Source organism: Musca vetustissima, unplaced genomic scaffold, assembly GCF_032173495.1.
Source record: "Musca vetustissima isolate MV318-11 ecotype Yass unplaced genomic scaffold, APGP_CSIRO_Mvet_v1 utg327, whole genome shotgun sequence".
In the NCBI taxonomy this organism is placed as follows: domain Eukaryota; kingdom Metazoa; phylum Arthropoda; class Insecta; order Diptera; family Muscidae; genus Musca; species Musca vetustissima.
Window position 1 is genome coordinate 320,176 of NW_026882053.1, and position 16,840 is coordinate 337,015.

Here is a 16,840-nt window from a genome sequence, read left to right on the forward strand (position 1 = left end):
ATTATCAATTCCATTGTATATATGTCAAATAAATCCTGATAAAGTAGTTTAAGCCGGTAAAAAAATTCTAATTATTATTTACTTACTTAGCTGGCTTGTGACAGAACTTTCGTTCCATAAGCCGAATTTAAAAAAGATTTCCAGGCGTCTCGGTCTTTTGCGCAGTTTTTCCCTTTTGAAAGATCATATTCAGCAATGTTGTCTTCCACTTGATGTTTCCATCTTATTCGTGGCCTTCTCCGTGAACCATCAGCTGGTTCGCTTCTATATGCCTTTTGGGCCGGGGCATCTTCATCCATTCTCCCAACATGACATAGCCAACGTAGTCGCTGCAGCTCAATACGTCTAACAATGTCGATGTCCAAGAATAGATGGTATAGCCCATGGTTCATTCGACGGCGATAATCACCATCGACGCATATCGCCAATAGATCTTCCGGAGAATTTTTCTCTCAAACACTACAAGAGCTGTCTACTCTGCTTGCGCAAGTATCCATGCTTCAGATCCATACAACATCAAGGGTAAAATCAGCGTCCTGTAGAGTGTGAGTTTGGTCTGGCGATAGGTGGCCTTACTTTTGAGTTGCTTTCTCAGACCATAGTAGCATCTGTTGGCCAACACTATTCTCCTCCGTATATCAAAGCTGATGTTGTTCGACCCTTAATCCTGCAAATTCTTACTGAGTAAATATTACTGGGAAAGTAAACGAACGAACCTAACATCAAGGGTAATATCAGCGCCTGTAGAGTGTGAGTTTGGTCTGGCGATAGGTGGCCTTGCTTTTGAGTTGCTTTCTCAGACCATAGTAGCATCTGTTGGCCAACATTATTCTCCTCCGTATTTCAAAGCTGATGTTGTTCGACCCTTAATCCGAAATCGTTGGTGCTCCGAGAGGTCCTTTCCTACTTTAACTGCTGACAGTTAAAGTTATCCTGCATAGCCCTATTAATTTTGCAGGTATGCGAAACGCAGACATGGCGTTAAACACCTCTTAACCGATAGGGCTGTCGAATGCGGTTCAGAGGTGGGTTTTTTCCAGGATCTGGCGCAGAGTTTAAAGTTTCTGGCACAGCCTTAGCCTTTTTGATAAGCAAGACCAGATTTTAAATATTGGCCAAGCTGTAAAATTTTACTTTCATTGAGGCATACATAGGTTAAGTGGGCGTTAATTTTGGATAAATATTGCCATGTTCAATAGATTTTAAGGGTCCAGAGGCCCCAACGATTCTTTATTCTTGTGCCAGGAAGTGCCAGCCAAAGCTTTCATAACTTTATTCCCAGCTTTAGCCTTTTGGTTGATGTAGTTTGAATGCGAGGAGAAATAAAGGAGGTTATCGAAGACCACCTCATGGATTTTCGGATTATGGACGGTGGGAATGCGCCTACTCGCGTACAGGAAGTGAAAAGTGATACTGTAGACTTTGCAGTGGATAATTTTATATTGTGCTCCCCGAAGAATTGTTAATGGTGGCTAAATAGTTGTAATTTTTTGCAATTTTTGGCAACTGAAGTATTTAATAACTATAAAAAATATATAGGTATTTTATTCGCATTTATAAAGTCCGAAATTACAAAAAATAGAACAATAAACTTTAAATATAATAATAAACATATCTTCATCTTCAAAAACATTTACTTCTTGACGAAGATTTACTACGATCATTTCGGGAATTTTCACTTTCATCACAACCCATTACAGTTTCATCCACACTAACATCATCATCGGGTATTTCCTCATCACTATCATGGCTGCTGGCCGTTCGCATCGAGGCAGACTGAAAATAGACACGAGAACAGAACAGTTATTTTATATGTTCGCAAGTAATTTATATTGATCTGAACTACACATACCGGTGTTACCAAATCATCGCCATGTATATCCTTGTTTTTCAAATTACCCATTGTAAAGACAGAAGCACATTTATTAGCCGTCAATAACGCCTTGACACGAAAAACATAATTTTCAACAGTTTCCCGCAAAAATGGTATTTGACTGACAATGGCTGTGTTTTTAATGGCCTAAAGAAAGGACGAAATAAGAGATTTAGTAGACGAGAGGTTTCATTATAAAAAATATTATAGAACCTTACTTTTGAGTGGCAACATAAATGATGTAAATATCTGGTTGTTGTTTGCATTGTCTTAATCAAATCACAAACACGATCTGGATTTTGTCGTAAATATTTTTCAAACACCGGCAAACCATGTTGTAAGACAAGTTTTAAATACAAGTGGGAATACTGGGAATATAAAAAGTGGTTTAGAATTTTTTAAATAAAACAGATAAATAAAAAATCTTGTAATTTACCTTAACAAATATTTGGAAATTTCTCGGAATATCCAAACCTTGTACAATTTCCAATAACATATTTAATAACTTGCAACTGGATTCCCATAATTCAAGTTTGTCATTTGATTTTAGGGCATTGGCGGTAATTCTATCATTCATCGAGGTAATGAGAATTTCACATAAACCACGGAAGAACAAGGGGAAATTGGCTCTTCAAAAAACATAAATAAAATTATGACCTTTTCACATTTTTATACTACACATACTTTTTGAAATTTGGAAAGGATTTAAGAGATGTATCCTTGCCATTTAGATGTTTTGATTCCTCACTAACGGCACGTAATATTTCCCGTTGGCGCTTGAAATCGGAGTCACGCAGGAAACCTTTAACTAATTCATCCAAATAGATATTACACTGGGCACCTTTTTCCAATAAACCCTCATAGTTAAACCATTTGCGGCACAACAAAGTGCGACATAGGGAACCTAATAAAAATAAACAAATAATTAAATTGCAATACCAAAATTAAGATTTCTGTACTTACGTATTTCATGCAATTGCTTATCTTTGGCATCTTTGTTGGAGAGTATATTAAGATTGATCATCAATTGATAGAGATAAACAGCCGATTTTAAATCTACCACTGATTTTTCATAATTTATAAAAGTGCTGAAAACTTCCGCCGTTATAATGCCAACCGATTTTGTTTTTAAACTTTGGGCTTTTTTACGATCCAAACACACCAAAAGGGATTCTAGTGGGAATAAAGAATTTAAAAATTTAATTCGCTATTATTTTTTTTGTATTAGAATTATTATACCTTTCAATTTATTGATACGTTGTTCACTAACAAACCACTCGGACCAGGAAAAATATGCTACCAATAATCGTAAACATAGACCGAAACAAACCTTTAAGAGATTAAATTCTTCGGTAAACAAATCAGCATGGCTGTAAACTCGTTGAACTTCCTCTAATTTGGTATTGATGGCATCTGAAAGCTGTAAGGAAAAAATATTTGGAAAGCAAAATTGTCTTTAAAAACCAACGATTGTATTTAGTCATTAAAAAAGTATTTTGAAAATTAAAAAAAATTTGTAAAAATGTACGCGCTTTATTTAGTCGTGAAAAAATATTTTTTAAAAATCCACGGTTGTATTAAGCCATGATAAAATATTTTTAAAAAATCCACGCTTGTATTTAGATACGAAACTATTTTCCTCAAAATTTGGTGGCTGCTGCATATATAGGGGAGACTGGGGCACCTTCGGCACTTTTTTTTTAGAGCTCTATATCTCAGTACTTATTCAACATATATAACAACTTTATGGCTGATTGTTGTCCTCTGACACTTAATTATAAAAAATAGTACCAAAAAGATATAAAAAAATAGTATTAGTTAAAAAATTTTACAGTTTTGTAAAAAAAGTCAAATTCGCCGAATGTGCCCCAACCCGGGGTAGCTTCGGCATTTGATGGGGCACATTCGGCACCATAGTCATAGCCGGGTAATTGTCATCGCTATCAGTCTGTTTGAAATTCTGATCCTCTAAAAGCTCTATTTGGTTTTAATACGCCACACAATGTTTGAATTATAGGGCTTTATTTTCTAGTGGCGGACGTTTTCATCTCAAGGTCGCACACACCATCAGAAATAGGGGTTTTCTATCGCATTTTAGTCAATACAAGCACGTATGAACTTATATATGCAATTTCGAACCATATTAAATGATTAGTTTTAAAGACAAACTCAAAAACATTCTATGGAAATAATATTGCACAATCTGTATATGGCCGAATGTGCCCCACATTAAAATGCCGAATGTACCCCGAATGTACTTTTTATAGTTTTTTTCAGAAACATCTATAAAAATACAAAAACCCATGTATCTAAATAAGGTTATTAACTAGAAATTTCAAACTTTGTGTCAGTTATTTATTTCGATATTCGATACCTATGTATCGAAACTAGTGATGTACGGTGAGAGCTTATTATCGAAAACGCGATTGCCGAAGGTGCCCCAGTCTCCCCTACATCATCATGGAGTTCACTGTTCAAATATGCAGTACTGACATCGATTTGATGTAACAACATTGCTTCTTTCACAACCAGAGCCAATAAAATTGGAATTGTTGAGTAGCGAACGACAGGTGAAAATATCTTGTTGAAATCTATTCCGTATCGTTGGTGAAAGCCTTTGGCTACTAGGCGCGCCTTATACCTCTCAATTTCACCATTTACATTCTTCTTTATGGCATAGAACCACATACATGGAAGAGCTTTTTGTCCTCTTGGAAGATCCACCATCGACCAAGTCTTATTCTTGCAAAGAGCACGATATTCACATTCCACTGCCTTTGCCTTAGCTGTCGATGAATATCCAACCATTATAAATCGCCTGCCTTTAGCATCGAATTTGGATTTATTCCCAGACTTATCTAAGGCCACAGCACATGCTCCAAAGATCATGAATTGTTGAACGCTAGGCTTTCTTCCACACAATTCTTCATCCGGCGTTTTGTTTTCCAGCTTGCTTGGTAGGACACCTATTTCTAATATAAACGGCGGTATTTATTGCCTCTGCCCACAAAAATGGGTTCACATTCGCATACACCATAATGGATCTGGCCATTTCCACACGGCACGGTTGGCCATCTCGGTTACCCAGCTTTTTCCAGGCTTTATGCGACGTTTTCGCTTTCCTTGTAAGCCACATGTGTTGGTTTAACATCCAGGAAAGTAGACGCGAGGGCCTATTCGTCTTCGGTTTCCCATTTGGATATTGCCGCTTTATTAACCTCCTTCTTTGTTTTTCAGCATCTGGACTGACCACAGGTCATAACTGCTATCGTCCAACTTATCTATTTGAAGAACTGATGCACTCATTTTTCTCTCCTTTCATTTAACATTTAATTTTCAATAAAAAAGCTTGTAATTAGTCGTTAAAAATGTATATTTAAAAATGGGTGGTATTTTGCCGTTAAAAATATTTTTAAAAAATCATAGTCTTTAAAAGAAAATATTTTTAAAAATCGAAGCATGTAGGCAGTGTTTGATAAAATGCTTTTAAAGCATTCACGTTCTAATTTGTTTTTAAAAATTCACACTTCACCAACTTGCATAAATAGTCTTTGAGAAATATTTTTTACAAATTCACACTTTCAGATAGTCCTTGGGAAACATTAAAAAAATCACGGTTGTAGATCGCGATGGAAAAATATTTTTTTTTATCTAAAAAAATCCATGTCTTGACCAAATATTTTTACAAAAATCATTCTTAAAATAATTGGGAAAATATTTAAGTAAAATCTACGTACATAATAGAGAAGGTATTACTACTTACAATTTCCAAATCCTTGCTAATTATGTAAATAAATTCCGCAAGATCACACATAAAATGACCAGGTTTAGCAATGTATTGTAGAGATTGTTCAGATTGGAATTTTTGTATACCAACGACAGACTCCAATTTGCTAACAATATCCGTAAGAATAAATCGTAACTCTAGGAGACCCATTTCATTGCCCAGACATTCCACGGGCAGGGGATATTTAATATTGAATTTTTCTTTTAATACCAATATTATGTTGGTATCCATTTGCCTATGAAAAAAATTAAATAATTTTTAAAATTTACTCTAAAATAAATATTTTTGTGTATTACCTATAAATTTCCTTGGGCCCATAGAGATTTTCAAAATTGTTTTTAAACGATGTTTTAGTTTTATTAGCTCCCGCCAATTTACTGGTTATATCAGCTGGCCTTGTTGTTGTATCATTGATATTTGTATCATCCAAATTCATTGTTTCATTTTCGGTGATTTTAGTTTTATTTGTTGCTTTTCTGTTAGCGGCACCCGTTGTTGCTGCGGCCGGCCGACCTCTGCCTGTGGCACCACTTATTGGTTTATTACATGAATTTAAACTATCACTTATGAAATGACATTGTGGTGGTATATAATCACGTGGAGCCTTCTGCAATAGATGTCTTATTTTTTCTTCAATACTAATCAGATCGGCTAAACGCTGAAGGACTTTTTTACGTATCATTTCTTCACGTTGTGTTGCAAATGAACTGACGGTTTCACGTATCCAATTGACACAATGAAAATACATATCAAGAATTTTCTTTTGCATCGGCTCATCATAATCATAGAATATGGCATCCAAATTGGGATCATCAAAGAAACTGGGTAGGATAATGGCACAACCCAAAAGGGCATTGATAATTTCTAAACTTCCCTCATAGCGTTGCATATGTAGGACACGTACTAAATTGAATAGGGGTGATAAAACCAGTATCGATGATATTGCTCTAGAAAATGAAGATTTTTATTTTAAAGTCAATTTTGAATCTTGTGTCACTCACTCATTGCTTGGCTTCAAAACCAATTCAGCAATGTTTATGGCAATTTGTGGCAATTCACTTTCTTCGGTATTTGCATCCTGAGGGGTATTTATACATTTCATATAAACCAGATTGATACCCCTATAAATAGTAAGAAATAATAGAAAAATCTATAAAATTTATTGGTTATAATATGTATCATTCTTACTGTATTGGTTCAGGATTGTGTTCAGCCACAAAACTATTTTGAAAATAATAGGTCATTAGCTCGCATAACCATATTACAAATGGTATATCTAAAAGTAAACCATTTGCCCGATCATCTCCGCCTGCGGAGCATACATTTGCCAATTCATCATAGAATAAAGCCAAACATTCGGGTGAATTCATGGTCGAGGATTGTATACGAACTAAATATATATTGAATAAAAAAATGATAAAAATTACAATTTATAGGAATAATAAAAAATATTATTATATAAATATTATATAAAAATATATTATATAAAAATATTTATTTTTTTTGGACCCGTTTGGCTATGGTTTTTCATTTTCAATTTTTAATATTTATTGTTTCAATATTTATTTGGATTCTCTATTCTTTAATTCCCTGGTGATGATTGGGGAATCCAATCGAAATATTGTACACAATAAATATATAAACAATTTTTACACCATTCACCAGGGTACAGGGTATTATGTCTTTGTGCATATGTTTGTAACAGGCAAAAGGAAACGAGATAGACACATGGTTCCTTTTGAGAATATGCATAGAATCACTTTCTAAGTCGATTTATGCATGTCCGTCTGTCTGTCCATGTTAAATTGTAAACAAAGTACAGGTCGCATTAATGATTCGAATTTGATGAAATTTGGCACAGCTCATTTATTTGGCCCAAGGACTAACCCTATTGAAATTGGGAAAAATCGGTTGAGATATAGCTCCCATATATATTTTCGTCCGATTTAAGGTAAATGGTGCACCAAAGTTCATAAATATGCTTCGATTTACACGAAATTTAGCACAGCGTACTGAATTAAGCCTAGAATAATGTGTGCAAAGTTTCATGAAAATCGGTTCAGATTTAGATATAGCTTCCATATATATTTTCGTCCGATTTAAGGTAAATGGTGCAACAAAGTACCTATATATCTTTCGATTTGCACGTACTGAATAAAGTCTAGAAAGATGTGTGAAAATCGGTTCAAATTTACATATAGCTCCCACATATAAAAGTCTTTATATCTTTCGGTTTGCACGAAATTTGGAACAGCGTAATGAATTAGGTCTAGAATGATGTGTGTTAATTTTCCTGAAAATCGGTTCAGATTTATATCTAGCTCCCATATATATTTTCGTCCGATTTAAGGTTAATGGTGGGCCAAACTCCCTAAATAACTTTCGATTTACACGAAATTTGGTTTAGCACATTAAATTAAGTCTATAATGATGTGTGCTAAGTGAAGATCCGTTCAGATTTAGATATAGCTCCCATATATAATATTTGTCCGATTAACACGAAATTTTGCACAACGTATCAAATTGAGACTTGAATGACGTTATTCGGTTTTGTTGAAATTGGTGCACATGCAGCCATAGCTTCCATATGTATTTCGAACGGTTGTCTGATGGAAATTAAATTTTTTACAGTCCGGCGTGTCGAATTGCTAGAAATCGTTTTCCATAAATTTGTCCCATGGTACGCAGACGACTCTAAATCTGCCCGAATGAAATTAAATTTATCATAGGTTACAGAAAGACATGAGTATGTTCCTTCGAGTGGTGAAGGGTATCATATAGTCGTCCCAGTCCGACTTTACTAATTTCCTTACTGGTTTTTATTTACAAGAACCCTATAGACAAATGATTCCAAAAAATATTAAAAATTAAAAATACATACCCATATAATTTGCAGCAATTTTTCCTCTACCATCTGGTAAATCACTAACCGTATTAAATGTTGTTTCGAAATCGTCAGCCTGTATTACAGACTGTTCTACACGTGCTATACAATCGATTAATTGTACAGCACTTATTATACCTTGTTTTTTAACACTAAAATTCATTTTTTTTTTAAAGAAAATAAAACAAAATTTAAAAATAAAATAAAAAATAGTACTTACGAACTATTACGATTAATTATTTGCTTCTTAATTAACATATCTATTTGATCTTGCAGTGTTGTACATTCATCCAATGTAGGTGCAGGAAATGCTATAGACGACAATAATTCCATAACAATACGAGTCTGAGATAATGACATTTCATGAATGTGATCTAAAAAGGGCTAGATAATAGATTTGGATTATATGAAAATGAGTTACAAATTTAATATAGTTTAAACTTTTATTTTTTACCAATAATAACATGCCCCAGTTGTGTATAATTTTAGGATATAATTGCCATAAATCACGTAACATTCTTAGTGCAAAATTTGTGGTATTTTGATTCGATTTTTCACAAGTTAATTCCAATAACTTTTTCAGGATAAGTTTTTGTACAGATTCGGATATGTCAAAGAATGAGCTGTGAATAAAAAGAAAAATAAAAACTAATTATAAATATTTCGACCCAAATCGATTATAACGACGATCAAAGAACCGGCAAAATTAGTCACTATGAGGAATATGTCGTTATATACGATAACACATAAAGGGTAGAAACATTCTGGGGACTTTGGATATAGTCGTTACAACCGATATGTAGTTATAACAATTTTTTGACTGTAAATTAAAATATTGTGTTTTCAAACTTACCCACACGCAACTCGGGCAAAATCAACAACGGATTTATGTTTATCTCTCAGAAATCCATTTATAATTTGCATTAGAATATGCCAGTGATGTTCCAATACTGGTGCATATCTATTACGTATATCTTGTACCATAGATGTTGATATTTGACGGACATGTTTTCGTAACTTGGAAGGTAATAAATGTTGTTGTTATTTTTTGTTAATGAGGAAATTGCGATTTTACTTACAATATTTTCAATATACAATGAATTGTCTTCTCTTATGTGTATTAATAGCAAAACTATAATAAAATCGATTGCCCTATAAAAATTAGATTTAAATTATAAATACATATTAAAAAAAACACTACGATTTCTACTTACTTAAAATTTGATGATTTTATGGAAGCTATAGTTTTCTGCCATATGCCATAGAATTTTTTGGAACGTGTAAAACCCTGTTCTATATAACTAAATAATTCTAATTGTAATTGTTTATCGTTGGCCAATGCTGTTACATCGTTCTCATTCCAATTAAGAATTTCACGTAGTGTAGTGACGAGCTGTATAAACAATATTAAATTGAAATAATATATTTTTGTGATTTCTATGTCGTTAACTCTCACCTCTTTCATGTTATCCTCATTGTCTTCTGCAAGAATTTTCAATAGAAATTTGACCAAAAGGGGGAGAGTCTGTATAAATAAACAGTTTTTGCATAAATTTCATATTCTAAAATGGAGAGATTCATTATAATGCACCAACCTTTTTAGGGCACTGCCCATCCTTTATATATGCCAATATCTTTGCTCTCAACTTTTCTTGCAAGTATGAAGATAGACTTAAATTGGTCAGTGTTTGGATATTTACACTTTTAAATAACTCCGAACTATTTGGCATGTTATCACTGAAATGAATAATAATATAGTTGTGACTATACAATATTTTCGAAAAAAGTTCCTATTTTTTAAATTTTACATCTAGAAATTATTTCGATTATTTTCCGCTATTTAGTATAATTCTCCTGCATTGCACTTACATTAACATTTGTGCAAATTCATCATGTTTATTTGGTGCAATTATTATTTCAGCACTTGATATAATATCCCATTTAGATTGATCCAAACATTTTTCAAATATTTTCTTAATACGATCATAGATGATATTACTATGTGTACAGGCAACATATTGCAATTGTGCCAACATAAGTGGCAGCAGTGGAACATTTATATTTGACGTGAATGTCGGTTTTTCACATGCAGTTTTCTCGATTTTATCCAATAGTAGATCTAATACACGATCACGTAAACCATCAATCATAAAAAAGTTCACAATCATACTATGTTGCGATTGATAAATACTCTCCTCGCCTGGTATACTTATTGTGCAACCTGTTAATAGCTTCAAGGCAAATTTTGTCCACGAATCGCGTAGACCATTGCGGAACATCTCGTAGTTGTCTTTGAAATTTTGATTTCTATCCAGTAGATCACGTAATTTGCTAACAAAAGCAACATGATCACAAGCTGTAAAGGCAATTTTTTTTTATAAAAATTAATTCTCTAATCAAATTAATTTTCATATTACTTACCCAAAACAAAATTATCTCCCTCATCCAGTTGTACACCGGCCTTCATTAGCACAAGCTCAAAATATGTATTTGGTGGTCTCTGGGAACTGTTCAGACGTGACTGGGTCCTACCCAATGTAGCTGCTATAGTGCTGCGTTGTGATAAATATCTCTGAGTGGGCTCCTGCGATGCTGGAATATTCTCTTCACTGCTATACATTTCTTCAACATTTTGTACGTTACTATTATCATTTGTTTTATCATTATCATCCAGTAGACGCTGTAATGGAGGCATATCATGATGAAATTTGAATAAAATTGAGGGGGCTTGCGCGCCTTTCTTGAATTGCCTCACTTACCGGTATTTTAATTGTGGAATTTTCGTCAATTGTGTTAAGAGCTCGTTTGCCATCATTCGAGTCTGTACTTTTGGTCCTTGCCGCTTTTCCAAATTTACGATTTCGATACATTTTTATGCTGTATTAATTTCAGAAGCTAAAATAAAAACGACGACTGAAAAAATTGAAAAACGTTCCACCTGCTAACGAATGGGAGGAGAAGACAAAATGGCCGATAAAGATGAACTCAAAATGGTATAACCGAAAGTTTACGAATGAGGTGGGATAGAGACTAAATGGAAACCGTGTTGTTTACGAATGAGACGAATGAGGTTTAGGCAAATTATGATTAGGGATTAGTAAATCGACTTTCGACTAATCGATAAAGTCTAAAAGTTCTAAAAGTCACAATGTCGACTTTTCAACCTGTGTGAAGTTAGCGACATCGCTAACTTTCGATAACAAAATTTTTATCGAAATTACAGGGTGACACAGAACATCACAATTTCACATTTAACACTATTTTTATCAACAGTGCTTTCCAACAGAGATAGCGCAGAATATTATAAAATAATATTTTTTAAAATTATTAATAAAAATGTTAACATAATTCAGTAGAAATGAAAAATAATAAAAAATACGAAAATGTTGAAACATATTTTATTATAATCTAAATTTTTGTTATTTGAATTTTGCCTTGTAAGGGCAGTGATCATTTGAAAGTAATTTTTAAGTGGTTATTTATACTCTTTCGAGTCGAGCTTGATGATCTAAGTTTTGCAATGAAAAGGAAAGCCAGGAGAAGAACCTACGTACCCACCATTATGCGACGCGTTTCGCCGTTGGTTAAGCGGCTCATCAGGCATATTGGGCTATGTGGCTTTACAAATGTCGTACGTTGATAACTTGTATTTATTCACCCTGATGCGAAACTTGGATATGCGAATTAAATTCAAATTTGTCAAAGTTCGACATTTGTCTTCATTCTAGGAACAGTCCTTTTCAAAGCAGATTTTTGTTGTAGCGATGGATAATTAATCCACACACCTACAATTGCTTCCTGGTATACACATGTTTTTGTGCAACCGTTTTGGAAGTGTTGATGGCTCAGAACGTTAAGCGGTCCTTGGCAACATTTGTGTTGCTCTGAGTTAATTGACCCTACGGTTAAGGTTCGCTTAATTGAACCCTAGTCAAAAATATTTCATTTCATAGTAAGCCGTGCTCGGCTGAAATTAACTTTTGTTATTTGAATTTTGCCTTTTAAGGGCAGTGATCATTTGAAAGTAATTTTTAAGTGGTTATTTATTCTCTTTCGAGTCGAGCTTGATGATCTAAGTTTTGCAATCTAAAATTTAAGTATTACTAAATCACAAACATTTTAATCCAGTGAATCAGGAGAGATGTCCGCCTCTGGAAGCCTCCCTATACAAACCTCGAACATAGTGATGGTACCAAATGAAAGAGGGAGTCTCTGCGAGTATTTTGGTATGCACCATATGTTCAGATTCAGTTTTTTGTAGAACAAAGTTGCTGAATTTCCGATTTCCAACTGGTGGTCAGGACACCAAAATGGCTCTGGAAGCCTCCGTATACAAACCTCGAACAAAGTAAGGGTATCAAACGAAAGAGGGAGTCTCTGCGAGTATTTTGGTATGCACCATATGTTCAGATTCAGTTTTTTGTAGAACAAAGTTGCTGAATTTCCGATTTCCAACTGGTGGTCAGGACACCAAAATGGCTCTGGAAGCCTCCGTATACAAACCTCGAACAAAGTAAGGGTATCAAACGAAAGAGGGAGTCTCCAAGAGTAGTTTGGTATGCACCATATGTTCAGATTCAGTTTTTTGTAGAACAAAGTTGCTGAATTCCTGATTTCCAACTGGTGGTCAGGACACCAAAATGGCTCTGGAAGCCTCCGTATAGAAACCTCGAACAAAGTAAGGGTATCAAACGAAAGAGGGAGTCTCTGCGAGTATTTTGGTATGCACCATATGTTCAGATTCAGTTTTTTGTAGAACAAAGTTGCTGAATTCCTGATTTCCAACTGGTGGTCAGGACACCAAAATGGCTCTGGAAGCCTCCGTATAGAAACCTCGAACAAAGTAAGGGTATCAAACGAAAGAGGGAGTCTCTGCGAGTATTTTGGTATGCACCATATGTTCAGATTCAGTTTTTTGTAGAACAAAGTTGCTGAATTTCCGATTTCCAACTGGTGGTCAGGACACCAAAATGGCTCTGGAAGCCTCCGTATACAAACCTCGAACAAAGTAAGGGTATCAAACGAAAGAGGGAGTCTCCAAGAGTATTTTGGTATGCACCATATGTTCAGATTCAGTTTTTTGTAGAACAAAGTTGCTGAATTTCCGATTTCCAACTGGTGGTCAGGACACCAAAATGGCTCTGGAAGCCTCCGTATACAAACCTCGAACAAAGTAAGGGTATCAAACGAAAGAGGGAGTCTCCAAGAGTAGTTTGGTATGCACCATATGTTCAGATTCAGTTTTTTGTAGAACAAAGTTGCTGAATTTCCGATTTCCAACTGGTGGTCAGGACACCAAAATGGCTCTGGAAGCCTCCGTATACAAACCTCGAACAAAGTAAGGGTATCAAACGAAAGAGGGAGTCTCCAAGAGTAGTTTGGTATGCACCATATGTTCAGATTCAGTTTTTTGTAGAACAAAGTTGCTGAATTTCCGATTTCCAACTGGTGGTCAGGACACCAAAATGGCTCTGGAAGCCTCCGTATACAAACCTCGAACAAAGTAAGGGTATCAAACGAAAGAGGGAGTCTCCAAGAGTAGTTTGGTATGCACCATATGTTCAGATTCAGTTTTTTGTAGAACAAAGTTGCTGAATTTCCGATTTCCAACTGGTGGTCAGGACACCAAAATGGCTCTGGAAGCCTCCGTATACAAACCTCGAACAAAGTAAGGGTATCAAACGAAAGAGGGAGTCTCTGCGAGTATTTTAGTATGCACCATATGTTCAGATTCAGTTTTTTGTAGAACAAAGTTGCTGAATTTCCGATTTCCAACTGGTGGTCAGGACACCAAAATGGCTCTGGAAAATCAAAAATTTATATGGTGCAAAATACATCTAATTTCGTAATCTTATTATCCCATTTGAAATTTTTGAGAAATCGAAGCCAAAAGTCAAAAACTCAGTTTTTTACTATGTTCAAAGGTGTCCCACCTGTGGTATTTTACGGAAATTTATAATAACTTTTTTTGTAGTAAATATATACGAAAGAAAATATATTAGACATGTTTGAAATGATTGTTGGAATGTTTATCGAAAGAAAACTATCACTGAATTCTTCCTGCGCCCTTACAACCAAAAAATGAAAAGTTTACAATTGCAGTGCGAAAACATAGTCACTCATGTAAATTTTGTCGACCACTGAAAAAGCTAGCCAAAATGGCTTACGCAGATAAAGAACAAGATTGGCACATAAAAAATTTAGGTTGCGGGTCGGGAAAATTTTAAATCCCCCTTATTTCTTACCCCATTTAATATTAATTTTGTGTATTTTAGGAAAATTTGTAATCTTTTAAAACTATATCGATGTCTTTGCCCAAGCTAACTTTGTTCATTTTTTAATTCAATATATTTAAAAAATGTTGAAAATTGCCTTAGTTTTTAAAAGATACAAAGGGAAGACTTACAGCCTGTTTTTGTAAATGTAAAATGTCCATTCGTTCGTCGAAAAAACGAACGATTACTCATTTTGGTTTTCGCAAACAAATTACCGGTTGTAGTGAGTGAGAAATAGGAAAGAGCTTTTGGTATTCGTATTTTTTTGGTTTTTGTTATACAAAACGGTGCGTTATTTACGAACAAAAATGTCAAAAACAAACGAAGAGAAAATACCATTCGTTTAAAAAATAATAATAAAGAAAACTATTTGTTCATTACAATTTGTGTGTTGTTAGTGAAAAGAACGTAACAAATATGGAAAATTCTGATGAAATATATAAGAAGAAATGGTTTGTAAAAAATTATATATACCTATGAAATGTAAAAAATTATATTGAATTGTTTGAACCCCTAGCAACAAAAGGACAACGATTGCCCAATTCCAAAAATTGGTTGATCTCATGGAACTTTACCCACAATTAGCAACTGGCCGTTCTGTTTTCGGATCCAATAAATTTGAAGTGGATAACAAGTGGAATAATGTTGCTGTATCATTAAATGCCATAGGTATTCTCCTTTGGGGAATATTTTGCTTTTCTTTATAATTAAAATTAATTGCAATCGTACCAAACATTTTGAATTTTCTATTTTGACACTTTTTATGTAAAAAAAAAACTGTTTGTAAACAATAAACAGAGTTACCCTCATTTTGCAATAATTCTATTGGAAAATTAGCAACAAGATACCAAAAGAAACACTTTGGCACTAATGGTTAAAAACGAATGAAAAAGCTCAATCGTTTCTAGACGAAAGCTTTTACAATTATTACAAAAACCAAATTTTCGACGTATACGTTTTAATACGAACGATACGTGTGACTGCCGGAACAAATTACAAAAACAGGCTGTTAATCGCACGACTCTGAATTTTAGGTATGTGATCATAACATGATGATAACATTTGTAGATGCAAGAAACCCAGGGGCCAATCACGATGCATTTATTTGGAAAAACAGTACTGCAGAACAATACTATAAAAATCAATTTTTGAATGGCAAAATAAATACTTGGCTTTTAGGTGAGTGTGTACAACTTTTGCTTGACTATACATATTTGCATCATAATAATATATGTTTTGTACAATAGGGGATTCCGGCTACAAACTAATGCCTTACATGATGATTCCATACACAAATCCTACCGAGAGACACGAAGCTAAATTTAATGAAAGACATGCCAAATTACGGAACGTTATTTAGCGTTGTTTTGGCGTCTTGAAAAATTGTTTTAGGTGCATTATTGGCTCCCGAGGATTATTCTACAGCCCGCGGAAAACGACCAAAATTGTCAACGCTGTTTGTGCACTTCATAACATGTGCATTTATTTTAAACATTCCTGGGAGGCAGATCCAAATATGGATTGATCAGATAACAGTAATCCTATTGTTGTCGATCCATTGAACTCGGAATCAAATGAGTTATCGCTAAATGCAATATCAATTAGAGAGCAAATTGCTTTCAACTTACGTTAATAAAGCGGAGTAAAATTTGTTTACGCATTTGTTATGGGTTTATAATGCTAAAAATTGGTGTGTATGTTTGTAAACAGTTGTAGATGTGAAAATATAATTTAATTTAGTACAATATTTAGTGGGTGAATGCAAAAAGATAAATTCTTGAAATTAAATATTTCTCTTAAGGGTCGAGGCAAGAAGTAGGGTTTTAAATTAAACTTGAACTTTGGTATAGGGTATATATGTTTGAGATAAGATGATAAATGTTTAGTATTAAATACAAAAAATTCTCAAGTTTACTAAATGTTGTACACACATAAGTTGGTGCATGAATTGCGCTAAATTATTATTTAGTTATTGGGCAAAAGTATAACTAAAATGTATTATTTTAAAAATAATTCAGTAT

General features: G+C 34.1%; 1 protein-coding gene across 1 annotated transcript; it reads right to left on the minus strand.

Annotated features, from left to right (window-relative positions):
• Positions 1–1,622: 1,622 nt before the first annotated feature.
• On the minus strand, positions 1,623–11,414 carry LOC133328182 (Fanconi anemia group D2 protein). The gene is made up of 22 exons (XM_061536738.1): positions 11,304–11,414; positions 10,966–11,224; positions 10,414–10,900; positions 10,140–10,281; positions 10,001–10,069; positions 9,759–9,937; positions 9,624–9,696; positions 9,398–9,561; positions 8,999–9,167; positions 8,765–8,928; positions 8,542–8,696; positions 6,849–7,050; positions 6,662–6,781; positions 5,957–6,607; positions 5,637–5,895; positions 3,113–3,293; positions 2,837–3,046; positions 2,558–2,777; positions 2,310–2,502; positions 2,092–2,241; positions 1,853–2,020; positions 1,623–1,776 (listed from the first exon to the last, which is right to left on the minus strand). Exons 1-22 carry the CDS (start codon positions 11,412–11,414, stop codon positions 1,624–1,626), a joined length of 4,479 nt encoding a protein of 1,492 aa, XP_061392722.1. The 3' UTR covers position 1,623.
• Between the last annotated feature and the right edge of the window lie 5,426 nt (positions 11,415–16,840).

Coding starts and splice junctions, on each gene's coding strand:
- LOC133328182 (XM_061536738.1), bottom strand. CDS start 11,414: ATGTATCGAAATCGTAAATTTGGAAAAGCGGCAAGGACCAAAAGTACA. Junction 8,697..8,764: donor ATAATTAATCGTAATAGTTC/GTAAGTACTATT, acceptor AATGAATTTTAG/TGTTAAAAAACAAGGTATAA. Junction 3,294..5,636: donor TTAGCAAGGATTTGGAAATT/GTAAGTAGTAAT, acceptor TTTTCCTTACAG/CTTTCAGATGCCATCAATAC.